We start from the raw sequence: 27,369 nt of genomic DNA, 5'->3' as shown, positions 1-27,369 counted from the left end.
AATTGATGTCCAACGTATAGACTGCCTCAGAATGACTCGACCGACTTGGATCACTGCCTTGAATGACTCAGCTGTGACGTTCGGTGACTCGCTTTAAGACCATACCCCTAGCCTCCCAAACCATTCCCTATTAAAAATAGTTCCCGCCGTGGTCCAGAATTCCTTCGGCCCAATTACCGTTGAATAACCTATTTTGAAATTAAACCAGTCGGGAATCGAAGATAACCTCTCAACAGTAAGTAGAACTAATTACTATTAGTATGAGAACGCATATTATTCTATGCTTTACTCGATCAACTTTGAGATCCGTCAGGAAAAATATAATCATAAAATTGAACAAACGCAATTATAGATTCTATAGGCATTGGGGTAATTGAACCAGCTTTTCTGACTGAGATATACCATGGAGTTCTTATTCCTCCATGGATATACACGGTGTACGTACAGAACAAAATATAAGCTACAGTTAATTCGGGGACAAAAAAGTGGGCCGGGGACAAACGATATGATGCCCCCCCCCCCCCCAAAAAGGGGGGGGGGGGGGGGGCTGTCCCCATCGATCCCGGTCCCCATCGATTGACGCCCACCGGCCGAGAACACGTGTTTTCCCCGCTACAGTTGGCACTCTTCTAAATTAATTCGACAGGCAAACAAACGCTAGGTGGCGCTATTTAAAGCATGATGGGGAAGGCGACGCCCGTGGTTATGTTGTGTGTAAATAATCCAGAAATTTCTGGTTTAGCGCAGTAGTTGTGCATGGTTTTACAACTTTCTGTTATAGGTATAGGGTTTAGTTAACAAATTGTCTCGAAAATGAAGAAAGTGGGGTACTGGATGACGGAAAAGAAGCTGAAGAAACTCGATTTTCATTCGATATTCAGCGCTATGTGCAGGTACGTACGAAGAAATGGCAAACAAACAGTAGTGCACTGCCTGCATGCAGTTTCCATCATGTCCATGGCCATGGCCATGTTTGTGGCATGTATCATCAGGCCAATCATGATGCAAGCATCATTGTACTTGTTAAGCATAGTCTAGTAGGGTATATTTCCGGTCTGGCAAACTTCACTGTGCATTTTGTCGTTGTAAATTCTGAAGAAAGGAGTAGCAAACATTTTTTTTTTTTAAAGGGGGTGGGCCGGGGGGGACTGAATAACATAATTTGTTTAGAACGTTAACACCTTGCCCCATAAACATGTATCAAATTTCAAGTACAGAACGTCCCCCTTGGCCTTATTTAGAACCTAGTCCGAAAATTGGGGACTTTCATTTAATTTTTCAATTGATACTGTGTATGAGAGTCCCAAAACTTAATCCTTTAAGTTCAAAGGTATTGAAAGCTTCACAAGTCACATCACAAGAAAAAAGACTGGCAAATGAAACAACCAGTTAAAAACCCCAGTATCCTCGTTCCTCCATGATCTGTGCAGATAACGCTTTGCAAAGCATGTGTGTTGTCAATTGTAAATCAAAGGCAAGTGCATAGAAATAGGATCGCGCAGTTTTAAAGGGTCTGACGATACTGTATCCATCAACTGTAAATGATAGCTTTGGTTTCGTTTAAAAATCCATCTATTGTGTTATGCACAAAAAATTTGGTGTTGCTGACTGCTCAGTATGGAGGTATCCTGAATCCATCAAAATCCACACCCCTGTTTTGGAGTATTTCGGCAGATTCAGGATACCTCTATATCAAAAACAGGGGGATTTTGATGGATTGGGGATTGTAAGCCAAGCGGTACTGCAGGATTTTGATGGATTCAGGATACCTCCATACTGAGCAGTCACCAACACCAACATTTTTGTGCAGGACACAATAGGTAGATTTTGGCGGATTCAGGATACTATCTAGTAAAAGTACTCAAGGCGCTAGGGTTAAATAAATCCTTTAATCCACCTTTGTGTCAAATTCAACCCCATTTTCAATTTTCGTTTTGCCGTTTTCAAGGGTATTTTAGTGCCTTTTTGGTTTATATGCTAATGCAAATTTCCATATTCATAAGCAAAAGTGTGATGTCATTTCAGGCAGAAACCTCAATTTTGGAGCAATTTCAGCACCAAAAGCTGACAGAATTTTCTCTTCTTTGGTGATTGGTTGGTGTGTCAATACATGGCAGTAAGCTAGTGAGCAAACTTTCCTCACCATTTTGTTTCAATCAGCAAATTTTTGGGTTCGCAAGTGGAGCAGAAAGCCCTAACTTAACAATTCCTAAGAAAAGTTCACTTAAAGCGAAGTAATAAAAAAAATGTTTCTCGTCCCCGCCCGCTTCCTTTTTGGAGGCCGCCTGGATTTTTTTATTACTTTATATTTTTGAAAAGTGCTGTAAAAAACACCGAAAAAGTCCACAAATGCATCGGAAAATAAATACCAATACCCATACAACTCTAAATGACTCTGTAAATATGTTCAGTTCTCTTGTGCAACTTGCCTTTCATTTTAAAAGTGTCTTTGAACAGTGGAAACACACATGTTTTTTTTTTTATTCGGCCTAACCGACCCTTAAAAAGGGTTTCAGTTTAATAGTTAAATAAACGGTGGTGAGGTATTTGACGCCTTTAATTAACTTCCCCATTTGAATTTCTGCGCTGGCTTGTGTCTTAATCAGGAAGCACAAAGAGATTATGCATGTGAATACGACTTTCCACAATACATAGATCCTAAATATTTTCCTGATCAGGGACCCCCCCCCAAAAAAAAACCCCATAGAAAATAAAAAAATACACATGAACCGGTAGGGGGAAATAATGGTTTTCTATTTTAGAAAGTGTGTCTCTGATACCATTTTTTTCTAACCAGGAATTTAAAACCATCGGTTTCCTATTCGAGAAACAATTACTCAGAATGCTTCCTAGGCCTGATCAGGAAACCACTTTGTATACATTTCCCATTTCAGAGACAGTTCTGGTGGATCATTGAAATATGAGGAAATGTGTTACGAGATTGGGAAATTTGTTTCCTATTTTGGAAATGCAACAGATAAAGCTACATGTAGGAAAGTGAATGCAGTTATTGGCTGTTTTCATAAAGCTGTCATCAAGTTATTATATCCCATACTGTCTGCTCAACTTAAATTATGCACTACATTTACTTTCTATCAAATGAAGAGGTATTGATGAAATGCATACTCGTACATGTGTACATAACAAGTATCTTATTTTGGTTTTCTGTTTCAGGTCAAGGGGTATTGAACTTGTCAAGGTAAGATATATGACCTTCAGAAAAGACAGAACTAGATGGGAGGGTGGTTTCAGTTATTGAAAATAAAGTCTGAAAAGTCATGGTCTATGGATGGAATGGAAGACATGGATATTTGTACACATAATTTTGTCGGAAAATTTTGGACTCTTAATATTTTGTAAATTATAACCACTAGGCTTTCACAGCTCGGAAGCAGTTAAGATACTTCAAAGCCAGGAGAATTGTAGGGTAATGAAGGTTCATGAATGCCACAGTTTTATGCATTTTATTGTCAAATACAACTTACTAATCTTTTTTAGGGGCATGGAGCTTTTCATACGATGGAATTCCAATATTGGGTTTTGAAATAGTTTTTGATTTTTGATTCCCCCTCAGATTGACCTCCTTCAACCTCTGGAATCCCAGGGTCCCTTCAGTGCCATCATCCACAAGTTGACCGATGTCCTTAGCTTCGCTGCCGATGGAGACAAGAAGTCACAGGAGATGATCGACAATCTTAAGGTAATACAGACTGGTGGAAAAAGACTTCTTCCCTAGCGAACGTTCACCCTCATCCTCAAAGAGAAGTAGCACTTTTTGTGACTGGCGTAGTTTCTCTAACAAAGCATCCAAGTCAGTTATAATGCTGATTTGGGAATTCATTGCAGTGTACACCTGTATCCGACAGTGTTTCCCCTGGCTAATGAAATGAGTGAGGTGGTAAAAATTCAAATTGATGATTGAAATAAAATTGACGCAGTTTGCAAGCTCAAAACATGCTGCCCTTACAAAATGCGAGTTGATTCCTTTTACACATCCAAATTGTGAGTTCTTGATACATAGAGGTCATGGAAAACGCTCATAAATTACACAAAATGAAAATTTTTCGATTAGTATTTCCTTCATTGCAAATCTTCACAGTGAGGTGGTGATATTGGCAAAAATTGAGCGAGGTGGTCACTGAAAGTAGCGAGGTGGGCCACCTCACATTTGAATGGGCAGGGGAAACACTGGTATCCGATAACCAGTCATGTATTCTGGCCATTGCGCTGCATGTATGATAGCATTTTGAAGCATCACACTGTCTTGGTATCCAGTTTATTTTTGTCGTGTTACTCCTTCCCAAGAGCCCAACCCGAGAACTCCACCCGTATAAACGTACATGTATAAATTCTTCAATATGTACGAACACAACCTGTGGCAAGTACGTTGACATGGGTATGTACACAAAAAGCTAACAAATGTCTATAGGGCTCACTCAATGACGGCCATCTCTTTCGTATTTGACGCAATCAAGCACGCATTGCGCAGTGTTGAAAATGTTCCAAATACGCACGCCTTGTTGCTCAGAAAAGAAAGGATTACAATTTACAGTGTATTGAAACTAGTGCGAATTGATGACTAATATAGAATTAAACTTGTTGACCTCAACTTCTGTTTAGTCAATCATGCGGATAACGTGTGGGTGAATTCAAACACCGGAGTCTGTGACTAGACTATCAATTTTAAAGGGAAAATACAACATTTGCAAACATTGAAAAATAAAACTACCAAGTTTTTACGAAATACCTTACTAGGATGTTGGTAAATGACATTCTAAAGCATCCTGTAAAATTATGGCACCTGGTGTGAAGTCATTTTCAAGAAAATGGTATTTTTGTATACATTTCCAACGGTGGTCGGCCGACCACCGTTGGAAAAACCTAACTATTTTTCAACTACTGCTCCAAATTTACCATTTTTTTAGTCCAAATTTTATTTGCTATTGGTTACATGTTCATGAACGGGTGCAGGCCAGCTAGACTGGTTCCTTACCTTTCAATTTTCCGGCATCTATAAATTGATCCATTTCATTTTTAGTGGAGTCAGGGAACCAGACTACTTGAAAATTTTAGTTTTTCTTGGTTTTTCCAGCATTTTCGAACACAAAACTTCAAACATGTCAGTGTAACAATATTTGATCTATTATACTAACCCCTCAAATAGTTCTTTTCTGAACATTACAGCAAAAGCCAATGATGTACATTCCCTTTAACATGCATGCAATACAGATTCTCAATTTGAAATTCGTTAAAAATTGAGTCACCATTTGTTTCTGCTGAAAGGGAAGATACAACATTTGCAAACATCAACAAACGAAATGATCAAATTATCACAAAATACCTTACTGGATTGTAAGAGAATGACAGTCTAAAGCATCCTGTAAAATGGTGGCTCCTGGTGTGCTGACATTTAAAAAAAACAACTGTATTTTTCCAACGCTGGTCGACTGACCAGCGTTGGAAAACACTGGCTTTTTCAAAAACTGTTCCTATTTTTTCATTTTTAGTTATTCCGCATTTTCTTTGCAATTGATTACACACCTGTGAAGGGGTACAAACCTGCCAGAGTGATTCTTTGACCCTACAATTCCCCAAAGTCTTTACGTTTCTCCGTTTCATCTTAAGTGGGGTCGGGGAACCAGACTACAAGAAAATGATTGGTTTTCTTGGTCTATCCAGCATAAACAAGCCCAAAACGTGAAACAAGTCAGTTTAACAATATTTGCTATAACACACTAATCCTTCAAATCCATTTATTTCTGAAAATTGCAGCAAAAGCAAATGTTGTACATTCTCTTTAATTTCCTGTCCTCCTGGCCATACATGTACTTAACATACACATGTACATGTACATGTACATACACATACCGGTATATTTATCTGATACAAAGATGTCAATAAGAACACGCTTTGAATGTTTTGTAATCTTTTGCAAACATTATGTCACATCTCCTTTAATCACATGTGTGTTAATAATTTATTTTGTATAATAATCACCTTTGACTTACATACAACAGTTTCCGTTTTAAGTCCAAAATGTTGCTGTGTTCGGTCATGTTTGTGGGTTCGTTGTTTTAAAATGTCTTAAACTTGTTTTTGTATGTGGGTTTAAATAATTGTTATACAAGTTTTGGGATTTTGTTATTGTCGAAGGGAGTGAGATTGAGACCATGTTGGCAACCAATACAAATTCACACTGTCTTTCTTCAGTTCTTACTGGAAGCTTAGACATGATTGAGCTAGCACCAGACATTTACCATGTTTACATGTTCATGTTCTGACTAATTTTCCAATACTCCTTTTAATGCATGTTGCAGCTCCAACATGTTGAAATTGATTACGGTGCAAGGTCAAATTTATCCAATCAGTTTTTGTGTCCAATTTCACCTTCTTAGAAGGAATTGAACATGTTAGTAATACATTGTACGCCTGGAACTACGCCAGGCCTCCCTGTGCCTTTGCCTTGGTGCCCCTTTAGAATCCCATAGCTACTGGTACAGGTTCATGTACTTTTTGATACACGAGGTTTTTGTGTCCTTAAAGAGCCTTGCTACCTGATATTGCGCGACCTGGAACACGATTGCTATCTTTAACCTCATTCACCAAGTACATGCTGCTTTAACTCCGGAGCCATACAGATTTGCGTTATCTCTCCGCACCCTCCAGATAACATGTGGGTTTGTCCTTAGAAAATAGTGCAGTTCTGACGGCATCACGCCCACACTCAAGCCAACATGTGTGCACTATCTGCAATGCCGCACATTATCTCTTTATTCAGCCTATGCAAACACTTTGTGCACAAAACAGCCAAGGGGCTCCAAAGTACAGACCTATGCGTCATGATGCACATTATAGCAAGCATTTGAAGTATATCGATATAGAAACAAATCGTCTCGTAATGAACGGATTTATCTTTTACTACATGCTAACTGCCCTTTACATTTCTCCTACATGCAGACTGGCCATTTTAATGTGCAATTTGGATCCGTTGAATAAACGGTCGTTTTCCAAAGGTCGTGAAAATAAATCTCCTTGACTCCAACATTAAGTGGAAAGTTTACAGGGTTGTTTCAAGAAAAAATACTGGTACTTTCATTTTAATTTTGATTTAAAGGTAATATACATGTATACAACATTTGCAAGCATCAAAAAACAATACTTCCAAATTATTAATGAAATACCTCACTTGACTGTAACAGTTTCCCAAGTACCCTGTGAAATCATGGCACTTGGTATGCTGTCATTTTCAAGAAAAGTGGAATTTTTATATTGATCAATTTCCAACGATGGTCGGCTGAACATCGTTGGGGAAAAAAAACCCTTTTTTTGAAATACGGCCCCAAATTCAGCAAATGTAGTTAGTCCGCATTTTGTTTGCAATCGGTTACACGTCCGTGTAATGGGTGCAAGCCAGCTAGTCTGGTTCCCTGACCTGACAATTCCCCGACAGAAGTAGGGTCAGGGAACCGGACTACAAGAACAGCATTGTCTTCTTGCTTTTTCCAGCATTGATGAACACAAAACTTTAAACAGGTCAGTGTAACGACATTTGCTGTAAAATTACAGCAAAAGCAACATGTTGTTACATTACTGTTAATAAGCTTAGAACATTCAAAGAAGTGCTAAACCCACCCTTGTAATTACGGTGCAAAAGGTATGTACATGTACCAGGTATTCTTGGTGATGTTTACCTCAGAGTGTACATGTAGGTGTTTGTCTTTAGTCCAGTTTTACCCATGTCTCCGTCAGCCATGTAAATATTTACAAATGTATGTTAAACTTGTTTTCTTTACCTACACCATAATTTACGCTTGATTTCCGTGACTTGCTTCTCATGATCATTGTCATCTCTTCCTTAGTCATAATCGTTGTTGTTGTTCTACTCATAACTGACATGACTGAGTATCCGTGACCTTCTTGATGAATTGTCTCTATTTATAGCGATTTTGAGCTTTGGCGTAGCAGCTGTATATATTGACTTCTTTGTTAGAGTAGCAAGGCCAAAAAAAAAGAGTTCTGCTTCCGGTTTCCCTACCTACCCTATTCTGACAGCTCCTACCCTAATTTTTTTATTGGAAAAATGAAAAAAAAATACCCAAAACCATTAATTTCTACCTTTTACCCTTGACTACATGCAGACCTCTCAATATGATAGTTCACACAAAAAATTGGCAAAAAAAAAAAATTCCCTACCTACCCTATTTTCAGATGCCATGTAATCGGAAGCAGAACTATTTTATTTTGGCCCAACTCCATCTGTCAATGGGAGTTTCTGCCTTCCCTGTTTCTTTTCCCTTCCTCTTTACCAAACATAATCAGTTTCTCCAGATTGTCTCCCTCACGCCTGGCAATGTGGCCAAAACATTGCAAGTTTTGTTTCACAACTGCATTGAAGTTTCATCTCCAGTTTCAAGCAGGACACTCTCACTGGTCCTTTTGGCTGTCCATGGGATGCACAGAACCTTTCTCCAACACCACCTCTCAAATGCTTCAAGTTTTCTCTGATCTGCAGCATTGTTTGCCCAGGTTTTGCAAGCATACATGTATGTTGCAATCGGAAAAGTCAATGTGTTACTGTGCAAAATGTGGCCCTGCTAAGTTTGCCAAAGTTTGCCAAAGACTTTTGTTAGATGACACTAATCTGCTGAAGTAAGCAAAATAATTGGATTCACATCTGTTATTTTTGTGTTTTCTTCTTAATCCTACAGAAGTACACCAAAGACCACCCTTCAGTTCCCATTGTGGACCCCGTAGATCGGGTCTGTAAACTGATGGACCGCAACGCCAGCTACTTGTTGTTTCAAAATGCCTTCCAAAACAGCTCAGGTACATGATATATTTCATTCAATCATTGCTAATTGTACATGTACAATGCACATGTATTTGCATCCTTATAAAATATAACATGGTAGGCCCTACACATGGAAGTTAGCCTGAGAAACTCGACAGTGTGGTCTGTCACTCTGTGTACTTGGATGATGGATTAAAATCGCTCAAAATTTTCTTCCTCACCTCCTGGCATACTGTGTACAAACCAATGGGGGTTTTGACCAATATTGACCCAAGTAATAACAAGGCTGACAATGCATGTTTCCATAGGAGAGTTAATTAGAACTATTAAATATCTACATATAAATTGAAGAAAATAAAACATCAAAATTACAAATCGTTAACCCTAACCGCCCTGAATCCTTCAAAATCCTCTTTGCCAAAGTGGAGGAATTTGAAACATTGAGGTTACCGTTACATGGCAAAAGTGCATTACTGATTTCATAGGATGCACTTTGTCAAGGTCTTGGGCTGGACCTTGTGTTGTTTTTGCTCAGCCATGCATAAACGTAGACCTGGATTATGCTTGAAATCCTCCGAACTGCTCCAGTATGTCACTGGCCAAGCCTCAACATATTGACAGTCACTGCCGCAGGATTTTGCAGGATTCGGGCAGTGGTCACCCCTCCACGGACCATATTCAAGAAATAATGGAGGAATTTGCAGGATTGAAGCTATATGCTATTTTTCCATGAGGCCAATTGGAGGATTTTGCAGGATTGAGGCTACATCCTAGCAAAAAGGCCTAGGGAGTTAGGGTTAACAATACATTACATGAAACAGCGAAAACATAAAATTAAAGGACAAACATTGAAACAAAACTTTATTGCACACATCTCTATTAAACCCCCCTTTCCCTGGCTGACAAATTCAGCCACACCATCTCAACAGTCAAAATCAATGATTGATATGCCAGCTGTACTTATTTACCTGTATTGTCTACTGATGGAATTTGAATAGTCACAGTGTTTACACAAAAGTGATCTGACCGTTTTTTTTGTACTAGTCTGTATAGAAATGCAGGGCAGGGGAAGTGGAAGAGAATTGTGACTGTGATTGGTCAAACAATGGGATGGGTAATTTACATTAATTAACCCTCCTACTGTTTAAACAGTCACAGAGAGTCAAACATTCCATCCACTTCCCCTGCCATGCATTTACACAGGCTAGTCACCAACAGTCAGATCATATTTCAAGCAAGCACTCTGACTAGTCAAAATCAGTCAATAGATCAGGTAAGTGGTAGGCACAGCTGGCTTATCAATCACCTACAGTCAAAGCATAGCTGTGTCAAGTTACATAATCAGTCACAGCTAGTTAATCCTGCCTTATGCAGGCTGGGAGCTCTTAACTGTTGAAAACAGTCACTTTAATATGATTTTGACAGCGAGGACACAGAACTTGGCACAGAACTTGGCACAGAATGTACGTTTGCATAGGAGGGTTAATATCAAAATTAAACATTTGGACCAGAAATTTGAGAAGCAAGTAAACATATTGAAATAAAAAGATTCCCCTGCATTGTTTTCTCTCAATTCCAGTATATATAATTAGGTATTGCCCTTCACCGACGTGTAAACATTGTATACTCATTGTGTTACCTCCCAAGTAAAAGTTCGAAAAAATCGCTCGGGTGGGACTCGAACCCACGACCTCCTGCTTTCTAGTGCAGATGTCTTACCACTTGACCACCAAGCTAACGGGATGAGTTGACTGGTTCGAATCTAATGTACATAGCAGCGGGTATCGCATAAAAGGGAAAATACAACATTTGCAAACATCAAAAAATAAAACTACCAAATCATTTTGAAATACCTTGCTGGACTGTTAGTGAATGACAGTCATGACAGTGTAAAGCATCCTGTAAAATCATGGCACCTGGTATACTGTCATTTTCAAGAAAAGTGGTATTTTTGTATCAATTTCCAACGCTGGTCGGCTGACCAGCGTTGGAAAAAACTGGGTTTTTTTTCAAATACTGGCCCCAGTTGACCATCGCACTTGTTTGCAATCGATTACACACCTATGAACGGGTATAAGCCAGTTAGACTGGTTCCCTGACCTTACAATTCCCCAATGTATGTAAACTGCTCTGTTTCTTCTTATATGGAGTAAGGGAACCAGACTACAGGAAAATGATTGTTTTTCTTGGTTTTTATAGCATTTTCGAACCCAAAACCCTTAAAAAAAGTCAGTGTAACTACATGTATATTTGCTATATATTTCCAACCCCCCAATTCCATCCATTTCTGAAAATTTCAGCAAAAGCAAATGATGTATATTCCCTTTTACTATTAATAATTAATAATAATTCCAGTATGTATACCGACCCCCTTCCGTTCTCCCTAAATCCCCACCCTTGCCTCTGTTTTGCAACAAGGAGACTTGTTAAACTGACTGAAATTTGACATTTTGTTTTTGGACAGCTCACGGTAAAGTGTTAGTGCCCAACTTTGTGGAGATCCATACCACAGATGTAGCGGAGATCAAGAGGTTACTAGAGAGGGCAAAGGTCAAGTATCCATTCGGTGAGTTGTGGCTTTCTTCTTATCACGACAATTCGTTATTACTGATATGGCTTGGGCAAGTTGTGAATCGATATCACAAAATGATCAATACGGAAAATGGACTTGGGCCATGGAAGTTGGTCATTTGTTGAAGAGTGTGATTTTGTACGTGCACTGTGCATTAGACCCATAATGATCATTTTATCACAGTAGTTAAAGGCATACAGGATCATTTGCAAAAATTTACATGTTTATCCCAAAATAACTTTTCCAATTATCTAAAAAGCTAAGTTACTTGGATTAACCCTGACTCCCTAGGCATTTTTGCTAGGATGCAACCTCAATATTGCAAAATCTTCCAACTGCCTCCATGTAAAAATACCTTGCAAAATCATCCGATATTTTTTTGAATGTGGTCCTTGGAGGGGTGACTGGTCACTGCCTCAATCCTGCAGAATCCTCCGGCAATATGTTGAGGCAGAGCCAGTGACATCCTGGAGCAGTGCGGAAGATCACAAGTATCTTCGCCGTTTTGACGAAGTGACACATCTGTCCAAAACAGAGATTTTCTGAAATCTGAGATTTTTGGATATTCTAACATTTTATGATGTCCTCTACATAATTACCAAATTTCGAGACACAACATTCCATCGTTCGTTAATTACGCTAATTGCACAAAGTGTTGAAAGTGCTACACACTAAGTTATTCATTTTGACGAAGTGACGGATCTCTGTGTGTCACTTAGTCTCTTTGGTTTTACATAAAGCCTCCACGATTTGCGTTTTGACGAAGTGACGCATCTGCGTTCCAAAATGTATAAACTTAAATACGCGCACGCGCTGTGTTCAAACATATGCCTCATTTTTGTGAAGAAGTAGATGTCCCGTTTTGACGAAGTGACGGATATCTTTAGTAATTAATATATTCTAATCAAACACGATTTTATGAACAGAGAGAATTGTTTTTGGCTATTTAACTCCTGGGCTATTGTCTCAGTTATATTTTTCAATTCTGGGGGAGAAATGTACACAAAAATCCAAATTGAAAAATCCACCAACTTCCAACTCAATTTTCTCAAAACTCGGTTTTGCATCTGTGTGCACAGATGTGTCACTTTGTCAAAACGGTGACGGTATAATCTAGGCCTAAATGTATGCACAGCTGAGCATAAACAACACATGGTCCGGCCCAAGACCTTGACACAGTGCATCCTTCAAAATCAGCCAGACATTTTGCCTTATAGCCTCATCAATCCTGCAAAATCCTCCATTTTTCAAAGAATATTTTGGAGGATTTGGGAAAGTTAGGGTTAAAGATCGTACTAGCACTAAACATCCCATGAAATTATTCTGTCCTGCTTGCTGACATATACAGTAGGAGAAATCAAGAAATTTAGTTGATTTCCAAATATCAGTCATTTGACTGACTTTTGGAAATATAAGAGTGCTATGGACAAAATGGTGTTTGCAAAAGGTTGTGCATGTTTTTTTTCACCATTTTTTTTTTCAAATACATTTTAGTGTACTAATATCCACTGAGCTGAAAGTTCAACTGGTTAGGTTTTGAACATTCTTTGGCTTTTGAGTGGTGTTATTATTGGAAGTGAACACGATGCATAGAAAGCAAATGACCCTACATGTACATGCCTTTTATTTGGTTCCAAACTGTTGGTTACTATAGTTCACGACATTTTTACATGACGTGATTCATGGAAGTTCACTTCGTGAAAAGGAAGGTTTCCTATTAAAAGACAGAAGATAATAAAAAACTAGAGATCTATGTCTGTTTGCAACAGAACATAGGGCTTTTCCGCATTATGATTTTTTTTTTATCAATAATACGTCTCTGACTATGCATGAACATAAAGTCTGTCAAAGTTAGCCGAAAATCGGCTAAAACGGTCACTGTGGTCAGGATTTGACCTCAGCAACACGTGCCCTGCAGGCTGACTGACATAAGATGTACATGTGCGTATGTACAACGTACGTGCATGTACATGTACATTGTGGACGTCCTGTGCATGTTTTGTCAAAGTTAGCCGAAAATCGGCTAAAACGGTCACTGTGGTCAGGATTTGACCTCAGCAACACGTGCGCTAGTGCTGCGGGCTGACTGACATACGATGTATGTGCGTATGTACAACGTACGTGCATGTACATGTACACTGTGGACGTCCTGTGCATGTTTTAAAGCAGAGGTATATTGTCAACTTGATGTTTTAAGTTTGCGCATGCCATGTTCGAGTTCGCTTATTGCCTCGAAGCTTTGAAATGTTTTAGACCTACCCTTAAATCGACAATTTAAGTAAAAACAAATATAAAAACTGCCATGGTTGTTTTTCAGGAATTTTCAAAGGAAAAAGGGTCTTTTCATTATAACTTCCGGTCTGATGACGTCATACGCCTAAAACTTCTCACACGTCTTAAGGGGGTCAAGGTCATCCTATACACCAATATTTAGGCGATTCTGACAAACTTCGCCACAGACATCTATTCAAAATACATTTTTGAAAATTTTCAACCTGTCGCTAGAGGGCGCTCGAAGATTGCATGACGTCATTGGTAAATGATTTGAAAAATACTATTGGCCAAGAGACTAACACCGTTAAAAGCAAGTTCATATCTATTACCACTTTTACATGATAAGCCACTTCCGGTTTTGGCCTTTTTCGACCGGAAGCAAGGGTCACGTGATTTCACGCACACTGAATGAAATAAAGACCTCAACCTACTCTACCACTTGCCGGCAACAGAATGCTGCGGACGCGTATGGTTGATTTCTTATGCATTTTTAAATATTAAAAGTGTCACAATTTAATTGCCTATCAATCAACACAGGATGACGTCATCATGACGTCATCATTCCACATTGTTGTTTGAATTAGGGTCTTTGCTTGGACAAAGAGTGGTGTAAATGAATTACTGGCAAAGAGTCGAAAATTTTATTTGAAAATCGACAATTTTTTTTTAATTTCTGTGTACAAAGTCTATGGGACAAATTAAATATTCAAAAATCTATAATAAATTAGTCGATGACGTCACCATGACGTCAATCTTCGGGACACATCTTTGCTATAGGGACTATGCTTATGCAAACTTTGAATAATGTATGACAAAGTTTAATGCCAAAAGTGGAGGCCAGAAAAAACGTGCACAAAGTCTATGGGGTTTTGGCGACAAAAAGAAGAAAAAAAAAAAAAAAAAATGAGAACAAAAACAAAGGCTTTTCCGCACTATGCGGAAAAGCCAAAAACGATTCTTGTGCCCAAAACCTCACAAACAAATCTATTTCAAAAGGAATTTCTACCGACAAAGCTGTACTTAGTGAAAACAAATGATCAATAGAGATTTCCGGGAAAAATGAGTGGATTAATAACTGGTTATTAAAATTACCGTTCCGCCATTTATGAAGCCCTGCAGTGCCAATCGATTTTTGAAAATTATATCAGCTGTTCAATTAATTGAAACGGTACCTGAAAAGGGAAAGATAAATGGGAAAAAAAATTACATGTATAGATGTACTTGCAGGCTTATGCGAACCTACCAACAATGACCAAGTAAACATGTACATGTGCATGTACATATATATATGCTTTGTACGTGTATATGCACAAGTTAAAGAATATTTCACTAAGCATGTGTGTATTCGTGTGTTTGTACATGTTCTGAAACACTGAACATGTGTGTCCGTGTAAAGGTTGGAATGTTGCTGCACTTTGCTGTGAATTGCATCCATTAAGCGTGTATAAATAAGCTGAAACATTGGCTATGTGTACAGTTGCCATATGTGCATATTGATTGTGGACGTTCAAAGGTCGAAAAGCTCCATGTGCATTATGTGCATTTTCCACTGCTCTGCATGTTTACATGCGAGTTCAAATGCTGTTTTTGTCCAGTGACCGTCGCGCCTAATTCATGTGTTTCATTAATTTAATGTGTATTTTTACATTAAGTAGACCAAAGTAAAACTGTTCAGCTGCAAAGATAATGTTTAAACACTGTTAGACTATGAGAATTTATGTTAGAAATTATGAAGGTACCAGTATATTTTTTAAATTGGGGGGGGGGGGTATTTGAGTTCACAAAACAATTGTTTGAGGGTTGCATGACATCATTACTATTAATAATGACGTGGTACTTTTTTAGCCCTTTATACTAAAGGTCTCAAAGCGCTTCACAATTATTACCCCTGTTCATCAGGCCATGAGACCTGATTTTGGCAGCAGCTCGAGATCAGCGCATTCTGGTCTCTACCTTCAAAGGTACCCATTTATACTCCTGGGTGGAGAGAGGCAATTGTAGTAAAGTGTCTTGCCTAAGAACACAAGCACCATGTTCCCTGTCAGGGTTCGAATCCACGTACCGGTACCACGTACAAGGGCATGTGAGTCGAAAACCGTAACCATTGGACCGTAACCACAGCGCCCCACCCCTAATTCCCTAGAGGCATATTTGCTCGGATGCAACCTCAATCCTGCAAAATCCTCCAACTGCCTCCATCATTTTGTCCATGTGAAACTTGCATATAGCCTCAATCCTCCAAAATCCTCCGTTATTTCTTGAATGTGGTCCTTGGAGGGGTGACCACTGCCTCAATCCTGCCAAAATCCTCCAGCAGTCACTGTCAATATGTCAAGGCAGAGCCAGTGACATCCTGGAGCAGTGCTGAGGATTTCAAGTATAATCTAGGCCTAAACTTATGCACGGCTGAGCATAAACAACACAAGGTCCGGCCTAAGACCTTGACAAAGTGCATCCTCCAAAATCAGTCACATATTTTTGCCATATAGCCTCAATCCTGCAAAATCCTCCAGCAATCACTGTCAATATGTTGCAGCATAGCCAGTGACATCCTGGAGCAGTGCGGAGGATTTCAAGTATAATCTAGGCCTAAATTTATGCACGGAGTGCATCCTTTAAAATCAGCCACACATTTTTGCCATTATAGCCTCAATCCTGCAAAATCCTCCATTTTGCAAAGAGTATTTTGGAGGATTTGGGAAGGCTAGGGTTAAGGTGTAGGCAGTGCAGTGGTCACTTTAAGCAGGATTTTTTTACCATAAAATTTTATAAAAACTTCTTTGTTTGCTTTTCTTTTGATAGTTTGCAAGGCATCGAAGGCACACGGGTCTATCAAATCTCACGAGGTACTGTAAACTTCTATTATAAGTTTTTTTTATCCACCACTTTAACTTTTGACTTTAATTAGTACTTTTTAAATAAGAGGTTTGTTTTGTTGGATTAAAAGAAAACTTCTGGTTGGTTTTTGTGTGTCTAGTTTCACCCTCTGCCAACCGCTATGCCAAACAACCCATGGTTTTGAGTATTTTTTTTGTCTTCTGTTTTTTATTGAAGATGGCCATTGTGTTCAACGATGCAGGCTTGGAGGACATTGAACCACCCTGTGTAGCCCAGACGTTTATCAACCACAACGCCCAGATGTTTAAAACCTTCATCATCAATGATGATTTTGTCGTTGTCAAACGGCCGTCCATCAAGAACTTTGTACATATAGAACCTGGTGAGAAAGCTTTCATCAATTTCCCTCGATGCTGTCTTAGTACTTAGAGAGCAGTGTTGTAGTCGAGACCATCACAAGACCAGAGACAAGACCAACCAAAAGACCAGCCACAAGACCAGCCACAAGTAACAGGGCACAAACAATGACAAAAAAGGCCTTTGTTGCAGTTCATTTGAACAGCTTGTGACTTGAATTGAGACTAGAGGTCTTGGGTTGGTCTTGTGATGGTCTTGTGATGGTCTTGTGTTGGTCTTGTGTTGGTCTTGTGATGGTCTTGTGATGGTCTTGTGATGGTCTTGTGATGGTCTTGTGATGGTCTTGTGATGGTCTTGTGATGGTCTTGTGATGGTCTTGTGATGGTCTTGTGATGGTCTTGTGATGGTCTTGTGATGGTCTTGTGATGGTCTTGTGTTGGTCTTGTGATGGTCTTGTGATGGTCTTGTGATGGTCTTGTGATGGTCTTGTGTTGGTCTTGTGATGGTCTTGTGATGGTCTTGTGTTGGTCTTGTGATGGTCTTGTGATGGTCTTGTGTTGGTCTTGTGATGGTCTTGTGATGGTCTTGTGATGGTCTTGTGATGGTCTTGTGATGGGCTGTGATGGTCTTGTGATGGTCTTGCAGGGTCTCGACTACAACACTGTTGGAGAGTATCTTGTAACTTGAAATGTTTCTCTAGAAACTCCACCTGTACGAGCCACTTTACGATGACTGTTTCCATCGAAAACCAACAGGGAATGCCATGGTCTACTGGCACGTCTAATAAAATCTCTTGAGTTGGAGACAAGGTGCAATCCAATCAGGAATGTGCAGTGGTTTTTCTGTAAAGGATATTGTTGCCAGAAGAACGGACAAATTCCAACTTTTAAATAATATCTCTCTCTCGCTCTTGTTGCAAAGATTGCAAGGATTTTGAAAATAGGGGTCTTAATAAGCTGTACAATGTATCTCTGTTCCGTCACTGCCAACTCGTACACACTTAAGTTCTTGTTCAGGTAAATGAGAAACTAGATATATCTCTAACTAGCGGGATGCCGCGCTTCGCGCGGCACCCGCTAGATGGGTGGAGTTGACTGTTTCGTAATAATTACTGTATACAGTGAAATCTCGATAATAACCCCAATAACTCCAAACAACTGTTAAGTCAAATAAAGAATCAGACGCTCTGCTGCACGCGAGCCTATTTGGGCTCGCCATCAGTCTCACCTAAGTTGTATTTGCGTTTAGCAACGTGCGCGCACATAACATTTCCTGTGGAGATTGTGCGAGGGTCCAGGACATATTGTCAATATAGGGGAGGGGCTAGTTAGGGTGAAAGGTGCTAGTCGGAACGCCCAATTTCCGTACAACCCGTCAACCATGTCACAAATATTTGCGGGGATGGGGAGAAATATTTCCAGGGACGGGGAGAAATGGTTTTTGTTATAGAGGGGAGATGGTGATATTGAAATCGCTGATATTGTGGAGGTTTATGTTTGTGCTGGGATTCATACTGTTTAAATGTTGTTTTAAATTGCGCACCGATTAGGAAGGTCTTGCTGTCAACAGTTGAATGAAATTAAGTATTTATTGCCGACCGATTGTCTCATGCAATGTCTCATTACATGTATATAAAGCTCATAACTAATGTTGTGCTGGAATATTGTCCAGTCAAATTGAACATTGATTTTTCAAGGTGCCAAACCATAAAGGACGTATACACCAACTGTACAATTAGGTAGTTTAGATGAAACGCGGTTTGATCTTGACCTTTACAATGTCGTATTCATAGTTCTCACTACAGAGGAGAGGAGGGGGAAGCCAGTGGGGATGGGGGTTGGATATTTTGTGGCCTATTTACATGGGCGTCGCCAGGATTTGTTTTCTAGAGGGGGCAAAACATATTTTTGCCAAAAAAATGCCTGTTTTTCTCAACACATTCTCCATTTATCAGTTTTAGAGAAGGGCAGGGACATTTAGCCCCCCAACTCATTAAATTTAAAATTGAACTCATTTTTTCCCCTTCTTTTTTCTTTTTTTTTTGCTTTCGGGGGGGGGGGGGGGGGGGGGGGGGGGGGGGGGGGGAGGGGGGCAAGTGCCCCCCTTGCCCCCCCCCCCCTTGCGACGCCCATGCCTACTTATGTTACACCTGTGAATGGTCACTTATATTTCCGGGGAAGTGGGCAACAATTTATATTTGTTATGGTGAAGGGGGTGTTTTTTATGTATTAAGTAGTAGTTAATGTCATTATAACAGTTCGTGTTTTTATTATGGTGATGGGGTTGTAGAGCAAAGTATTGTAACACGTTTATTTGCAGAAGAGAGTAAAACTATAAGAAAGGACATATTAGAGCACTTCATAATTATGTCAAGCACCACATGTTAAATGTATTTATTACAAAACTGTGAAAATGAAATCAGGTACAATGCACACACAAATTTTTTAGTAATAATGTATTTGCATTCAATACAGGGTAGTACTTTGACAGGGGATATCAGGGGATATAATTGTAGCAAATTTTCGGAGCGATTTTCGTAAGGGACGTCGGTCCAGGCTTGTTTAGCATAGGCAAAAACATTCCATGAAAGACTTTCAAGCGAGACGGGTAATCATTCCATAATTATTCTTGGATACAACTAAGCCAAGGATATAACTTTAAAAAAGGATGGACATAAAACAGCAGAAAAGAGTGATTATTTTTGCACTATTTCATTTTCATGACTTCTAAATAATAAAATTATGGCTAGAAGAAAAATGTGTTTTGAATGGGTAAAGAGAAAAAGCACGTCACGTCTTCGTCTTGAGTCGAGATTCTTGCTTTGGGAACTGGTTGAAGCATGCACTGGAGCATGCTTGGAGCATGGTTGGAGCTGGTCATGTGATGTGGGTGTCATCGGGAGTCCTGTGTAAAGGAGTAACAAAGAAAACTTGTAAAAAAATACATCGGCTAACAATAGCTACAAATAAATTGTTCCTGCGCGGTTTGTGCCTTACGATTCTGCGCGCCGTGCGTGCTCACGGGTGTCGGACGCTTCGCCCCATTTCCACGTCGCCCCATGTCACTTCGCCCCTAACCACTTCGCCCCATCCCCACTTCGCCCCATCCCCACATCGCCCCATCTCCGCTTCGCCCCATCCCCACTTCGCCCCATCCCCGCTTCGCCCCATCCCCACTTCGCCCCATCCCCACTTCGCCCCATGTAGTATAAAAAAGGGAAGGCTAGGGGTGCAGACCAAATAAACTGCCAAAGACCCCAGATAATGAATGCTCCCAATTCTAGAAACTCAGGAAAAATACAAACTCTCTGATGAGGTGCTCGAGACACAGATGAGAGAAATGATGGCTTAAATAAAATCATCAGCCGCTGGATTCAAAAGAATCCCGTAGGTATGGGTCAGTGAGTTCAAAGGAACTCACTGCCTTGAGGAAAATGTTCCGTCAAAATTTGTCTGATATGTGAGACTTACAACTTCATTGATGAGATTGGTTCCTCCAAGAGTGAAATTAGGATGTCAAAGGTATTGTCGTTCTCAGATAAGTGGGAGACGGGTTGGTATAGCTGGGTTGGGAACAAAGTTGGATCTTTTACTTCAAGCTTTTTTCTCGGTAGGGGAGAGCCTAGCTTGAGAGGTTGGTTATGAATTGTTCATTTGGTGATGGGCTAATTCTTTCTGTTGGTTAGCAATTAGTGAATCTATTGAAATAGTTTTTTTTTAAGCCAAAAAAATAGATGAGATTTTTTTTTTTACATGTAACGGCTGGGGCGAAGTGGGGATGGGGCGAAGTGGGGATTGGGCGAAGTGGGGATGGGGCGATGTGGGGATGGGGCGAAGTGGGGATGGGGCGAAGTGGTTAGGGGCGAAGTGACATGGTGCGACGTGGAAATGGGGCGAAGTGTCCGACATTCATGCTCACAGCACATCGCGCAGAAATCGCCATCTTTATTTTCGGGTTGCGTGTTTTCGCTGTGCTGTCATCGTAATTTCCCCCCCCCCCCCAAATTTCTCTTAAAAAAAAATCAAAACCCGGCCCTCTATCTATGACATACCTGTTTATTGAGAATGTCTCCAACTATTTTGGTCGGGCTTTTTTAAAGTGGATTTTGTTCCCTATAGGAACCGGGCCCTTCTACTAAATACTACACGATCGCCATGTCCGAGGCCCACGCGATTGGGTCACACTTTTCACAAACAACAATTGCCCCCAGCAGTGGTGTTCGAAAGAATACTTATAATCCTTTGCCAGAGGTGTTCGAAAGAATTACTACTAACTATAATCTATAATGTGTCATAGCACAAACCGGACTTACCATTGAAAGAGAAAATTGTAGCATAATCAATGCATCAAACGACCATCAAACGAAGCTAGTAGTGCTGAGAAAATGTGGGGCAAGCATGCCTTCAGCTTTGCATGTTGCATGGAATACCGTTGCATGCGCTGCAGCGCATGCTCCTCTATACGAACGTATACGTATACGTGGCACCTCTATACGAACGTATACGTATACGTGGCACGACAGGTGTAGCGTGAATATCCGACTCCATGAAATGTGGACTCATTGGTAGTCCTGCGCACGCGTGAGTACGATACTGTGCTATTTTTAGGATCATTTTGGGAGAATGACCTGTCACGTACGTGCGAGGGATCAACCAATAATAGGGAAATAGGGGTCCGATTTTCATAGGAGTCGAATTTTCACGTGACACCGGCCCGTACGCAAGATGGCGGCCGGCTCAATGGGGAAAGGAATTCTGGGAAATATGGGGTGAAAATAGCCGGGCCCCGTTCCGCATCCCCCGCAGCCAACAGGCGCGATGGGGACGGGAGACCGGTCGGAGACCGGTCGGGAAAATGGCAGCGCCCCCGAATCATTTTCGTGATTGTAGTATAGATATAGATACGCCTCAAGTTCAGAGATAATGATGAAAGAAAGAGGAAGGTTCGACCCCAGAAAGCTCAGTGTTAAGTGGAAGGAAATCTGCTCTATAGATAAGCAGCTTATTGATTCAATCCCATTATGGTGTGAGGTTATTCTCTAATCATAAAGCTGCATTTGCATTGGACTTAAGTTTGTACAATTTTACTGGGACTGACTGTTAATATTCCGTTAATCTACCTTGCGTCCGCACTTGGATTAATTTTGGCCCACAGAAAGTCAGTTGTTGCGTAAACTTTACCGCTCCGTTCTCCCTCAGAATCTTATGAGGGCGCCCTACTATTGACCTTTTAAACCTAACACCAGATGCGGTTGAGGTAAAACGCACCAAATAATTGTAGAACGCAACAGAAATATGGTTGCTTCTTACATACCCTACAATGTATGTAGGCCTACGCGTGTGAATTACAGTGGTCAATATACATGTAGGTGACCCATTTGGAAGTCATGTGATCATAACGTTAGTTTTACATAGCAGTGCCCGTCCACACGGGACTTTGCATTGATGTAAAACTAACAATGTAATTCTTCCGCGACCCAGTTGCCTCTGTAAAACTAACTGCTACAGACCGGAAAACTAGTAATCCACAGTTGACACTTGACAATTTGGGTAGTTAACCAGCTGTCCGCACTGGACTTAATTTGGTTAAGTTGAAAACAGTCTCGGTAAAATTTACAACTATCTCCGTCGGTTTAACCAAAACCAGAAAACAATTGCAATGCAAAGACAGCTTTACTTGTAATAGTGCTTGTGAAAGTTTGTCATTAACCCTAACAGAACTCAACCCATCAAACCCCAACGGCATGTTTTGTTGGAATCTGTCAGGATGGGTACAGTACCCCTAAACTGACAGTATTTACATTGGGTTGGCACACCTCCAGAATCAAAGTCAGAAATATGTGTGTGCAGTTTCCCATATGATGTTGGAATTTACCAGGATGGGTATGATTCCTAGTAAATCATGCTAGGGAGTTGGGGTTAAAGGACAAACCCAAAATAGAACCAACAATTTTCCCTGATGCTTATAAAATGAATTTCATTTGATCAAATCTTCTCATCTAAAAAAACCATTTTATACTCTGCTTTTCATCTTTACAGATCAAGAGACGATATTCTTCCACAGTCATGATGTTTCCAAACCGCATTCATCTTCTTTCCTGAATGAGGTAAACTTATTCCATTCGTGTATTTTTTAATAGTGAACTGCGGGTGTTTTGCTTGTTTTGTTTGTTTGAGAGGTTTGAGGACCTGATTGACAGATGGATGAGTCGGTCAGGAGAGTGACTAAACTAGAAAGTAAACACTTAAGTAGCAAAAGCGAACTCGGTGAAGTGTGAAGTTGCATCCTCTGTGGATGCCAAGTAGCTGGGATCCTAGAGCAAGCTTACTGCCCACTGAAGTGGAACAGTAGAGTTGCAGTCTCAGTAGAGGGAGGACCTAGGGTATAGGAGGTGTAGGGTTTCTTAGAGTTTAGGCACTCTCCTGAAGACAGTCATACTGACCGGAACGTCGAGTTTATACCTCTGGTTCTTTTCAGAACCATTCTCTTAGTTGCGACATAATCCGCACATGGTGTTTCCGCAAACCTGTCATTATTTAGTATCTCCACCATGCAAAGCCTCAAATCTTACTTAGAAAATTACTTGTTTTGCGATCAAGAAAAATTCATAAATATGGCAATTTCCTCATTTGTTTCCTCCCCCAAACTATCAGCTCGACAAAAGTGACCAGACTCGAGAGCCAGTACTACCCTCCAATGAAATCCTCATTGACCTTGTTGCCGCGGTGACCCGGTCGATGGAGCTGTCCTTGTTCGGTTTCGATGTCATCGTTGAGAACGACACCGGCATGCATTACGTGATTGATATCAATGCATTCCCAGGTAAGAGAACAAAGATAGTTAGCCCTTACCTTCCCAAATCCTCCAAAATCCTCTTTCAGGATTTTGCAGGATTGAAGCTACATGTCACGTACGTGATATCCAACATGTGTGCTATGACTTTGTATGTACGGTACGTACCAGGGGAGTCAATCGCTTCTCAAAAGTGGGGGGGGGGACATACCTTGATCAGAACTGATGCGAGCGCGAAGCCCTTACGGCGTGGGGTTCGGGGCCCGCTTAAGGGCCCCGAAAAAATTTGGATTCTAGATGCTCTGTGGTGTGATCTGAGGCAATTTCTTACCACTTTCTTCCATGCTTTAACTAATATTTTCTTAGCAAAAGATAATAATTTGAACATCGGTTTCGAGGTTGGAGTCATTGAAAATGAGGTTTTCTTAGCTAAAGGCATAGGGTCTGGGGCCCGCTTAAGGGCCCCGAAAAATGTTGGATTCTAAGTGATCCGTGGTTCAATCTAAGGCAAATTCTGACCGCTTTAACCAATAATTTTCTTAGCAAAAGATAATAGTTTAAGCATAATTTTCGAGGTTTTCTCAGCTAATGAGGCATAGGGTTCAGGGCCCGCATTTAAGGGCCCCGAAAAATTTTGGATTCTTAATGCTCTGTGGTTCGATCTGAGGCAATTTCTGACCAATTTGACCAATACATTGTATTTTCTAAGCAAAAGATACATTGCAGTACATAATAGGGCCCTGTAAATGAGACATAAGTTCAAAAATCTGGGGGGGGGGGGACATTTGATATTGTGTCCCCCACCCTTCAAAAAGTGGGGGGGGGGGGGGGACATGTCCCCCTGTCCCCCCTAGGATTGACGCCCATGGTACGTATGGTGTGAAAGGCTTGTATCGTTGGTACCCACGCTATTTTCAACATGCTTTCACACATGAGTGGGAGCAGTGAACTAGCAGACGATCAGCTGTTTCGAGCACGCGACATGCATGTGAGTTGGCGTTTGATTGTCATGATTGTTGTGTTTACCGCTGTTTGTTTTTTATGATTTTTACATCAAAATCTAAAGGCAGAGGTATTTAACAAAACAATTGTTGACTGCTGTGATATGGGATATGACGTTTTGAGGCGAAAAACGTCATATCCCACATTACAGTGGTCAACAATTGTTAATTGGCATCCCCTCCAGAGACGGCAGGCCAAAGGTCTTAGGCCATTGCTTTATTTCTGTTACATTAATACAAATAATTCCAAACTCCCAGAAGTAGTATGTAGTAAAGAGTCTGGTCCACCACCACAACAACAACAACAACAAATGTCCGCTAGGCCATCAAGTGACCGTGGCGACTAACTGCTGAAAGCTGTCCTAGTTTTCTGTAAAAATTCTAGTATTTCTTCTAATTCTTTGAGGGGCCGGACTCTGGAGACTTGGGACTTCCAGGTCAAGCGAGGCCTTTCCTCTGGGTCTCCTTCCGCCCAGGGGTGCATCTCTGAGTGAGGCGTTGCACACGGCTTGTTTTGCTGGCACACTGTCATCCATCACACGTCCAGTCCAAAAAAAATCACAAGTTCTTTCAAAAGTCCAGTCACAAGCAACTGTGGATGAACAATAACAAAGGCATGCTTTCGTCACAGTTCAGTTGAATACCTTGTGACTTAACTTGGAACTGGCGGACTTGTGATGGATTTGTAGTGGACTTGACTGTATTTTGTGTGGCTACACAGGTTACGACGGCGTGCCGCAGTTCTACGAGAAACTACTGGAGTACGTCCAGAGGATTATCTCCACGCCGGACACCAACGGCACAGGTACCAACCACGTCGTGGAAAACAACAGGACGCACCAGGGCGAGGGCGCTAACCACACCTTGAAGGACGGCTGGAGGAAAGGGAAGAGTCTAAAGCGGTCTTTTCCCGCGGACCTCGACGGCGTAGTCACAAACGGGAACAGTCAACCCAACAAGTGTCTCGCAAAATGAAAATGAATGCATCTGGCCAATAGATTATTAATAGACCCTGTTACAAAATTGTATAGCTTGTAAGATAATTTGATTTATAGCATACGGCAATAATTATGATGCACGTTGAATTGTGTTACATTTATCATCCAATCCGCTGCGGTACTATTTTTGTTGATAATTATTTTTTAACTAATTTTTGTTATCCAATGATTTTTGCTGTAGCTGCAACGATCAACCGAATTATGTTCTCATTCGAAATTTTAATGTCTTGTCAGATATTGACATAGTTTTTCTTTTAGAACATCATCATGACGTAGCATCGGTGCTTGTTTTAAATGCCAGGGAAAGAATTATTTAACACCTCAACTCTTGATATTCCTCGCCCGAACCTTTGTATGATTGGACAAATGCCCTTGATGTTGATTGGTCGAAAGCAAACACTGCAGACACTTACGGATATTCTGATTGGTCAGTTGGCAATCGGGTGGGAGGAGCTCAAACTGCCATTTTTAATTGGCACGCCTAAGTACAGCAAACTCAACCTAAGAACCAAAAATTGCTCCATGCGAAGTGAAGAAAATAATCACTGCATGTTGGAGGGTGCATGTCTTACACTATTCTTGGTGCGAGACGCTCTAAGCGGGGTAGTTCGCCATAGACGGTACAGCCTTTGTACCGCGCAGTAGCATTCATGTTCCCATGTCGCCAAACCGCAATCAAAGAACGTCTTGGGAATTTCGCATTGCGGCAGGGCGTGACTTAATATGCTAAAGAGCAGCACGTGCGCATTGGTGGAAACAAAGGAGCTGGTCCGAAGACTGGTAGGCAGGCGAGGTACCATACACGTGCAATCGACAGCACTAGTCGCAAACCGGTTGACTGGTTCGTTCAAATCATGGCCAAGTCCAAAGTGATGAAGAGCACTGATTTTAAGCCTTCCAAGGCCCAGTTTCTTTGCTGCCAAATTGACTGCTTCGTCCACACGCGGTCGACATTTTATTTTTCCAACGACGCTTACAGTCTCACTTGCAAACTGCAGTACGTACAGAAACCAGACATGCTTACGTCATGCACACGTGCCAAACAATTCTGCTCAGAATTTCCTGAGCAGAAATACGAAATTCCTTTGAGGTCTGTTGGCGTGTGTGTTAAGGGCGCCCGCTGGGGTGAACCATTGCACAGTCCAATAACCCAGGCCCACTGAAACATCGTACCACTATGACATCTTGGAACTAAGACTAGTCTTACACTAGCATTTTGAATGTTACTGTCATCAAACACATGGAAGTCCATAGTTTTTTTTGGGGGGGGGGGGAACCCTGTTAAGTTATTACACTCATCAAGTTGTATATGAACATGAAGAGCCATTCCATATTTCCCAACAGTTAAAGCAAGTCTTCACATTTGTATTTCCTCAGTAGATTTTTATTCTCAAATGCCTAGTCAGTGATGAATTTTATTCTTATCTAAAATATTTTTTTTCTTTTTTACTTTGTTTCGCAAATGGAATTTGCATTTGCTTTTAGCATACCTTGAATGCAACGACAGTCAAGCATTTTTCTCCTCCAAAACTTTTGTAGGTTGTAGGTGTAAAGATGATTTGTCTAGAAAAGCCAACATTTCATTTAATTCTTTGGAAAGCGTTCTCCCTATATTTTACATTTTTTTTCGTTTGTTCTTAATTTTTTTTCTTTACCATTTAATATCAAATTTACAATTTGATTTGTATCCCTTTTTTCCTTCGCGATGGGGCATTTGGCTGTATTTATTTTTACGAATGAGGTGCT

The 27,369-nt window shown here is 40.6% G+C and overlaps 1 protein-coding gene and 1 long non-coding RNA gene across 3 annotated transcripts; one reads left to right on the top strand and one right to left on the bottom strand.

Moving 5' to 3' along the window:
* Positions 1-655: 655 nt before the first annotated feature.
* LOC119741146 (inositol-tetrakisphosphate 1-kinase-like) lies at positions 656-27,045 on the top strand. The gene is made up of 10 exons (XM_038216844.1): positions 656-893; positions 3,175-3,199; positions 3,575-3,700; positions 8,709-8,826; positions 11,256-11,357; positions 16,440-16,483; positions 16,692-16,857; positions 22,871-22,938; positions 23,486-23,654; positions 25,347-27,045. The coding sequence occupies exons 1-10, from the start codon at positions 814-816 to the stop codon at positions 25,598-25,600; spliced, it is 1,152 nt and encodes a 383-aa protein (XP_038072772.1). The 5' UTR covers positions 656-813; the 3' UTR covers positions 25,601-27,045.
* LOC119741147 lies at positions 19,658-21,437 on the bottom strand. 2 transcript variants are annotated; one of them, XR_005272722.1, is made up of 3 exons: positions 21,350-21,437; positions 21,145-21,318; positions 19,658-19,736 (listed from the first exon to the last, which is right to left on the bottom strand). It is a non-coding gene; the product is annotated as an uncharacterized LOC119741147 (long non-coding RNA). The 2 variants fall into 2 exon arrangements; XR_005272723.1 differs by having other exon boundaries at positions 21,145-21,287; positions 21,319-21,413.
* Positions 27,046-27,369: the final 324 nt, after the last annotated feature.

Source organism: Patiria miniata, unplaced genomic scaffold (genome assembly GCF_015706575.1).
Source record: "Patiria miniata isolate m_02_andy unplaced genomic scaffold, ASM1570657v1 HiC_scaffold_5, whole genome shotgun sequence".
Lineage (NCBI taxonomy): Eukaryota > Metazoa > Echinodermata > Asteroidea > Valvatida > Asterinidae > Patiria > Patiria miniata.
The sequence above is the reverse complement of the archived record's forward strand: the minus strand, read 5'-3'. Positions and strand labels throughout refer to the sequence as shown.

Excerpts from the sequence above, each read along its gene's own strand:
- LOC119741146 (XM_038216844.1), top strand. The coding sequence starts at position 814 with ATGAAGAAAGTGGGGTACTGGATGACGGAAAAGAAGCTGAAGAAACTC. Across the intron at positions 3,701-8,708 it reads AGATGATCGACAATCTTAAG|AAGTACACCAAAGACCACCC; the intron begins GTAATACAGACT and ends TTAATCCTACAG. Across the intron at positions 23,655-25,346 it reads TGATATCAATGCATTCCCAG|GTTACGACGGCGTGCCGCAG; the intron begins GTAAGAGAACAA and ends GTGGCTACACAG.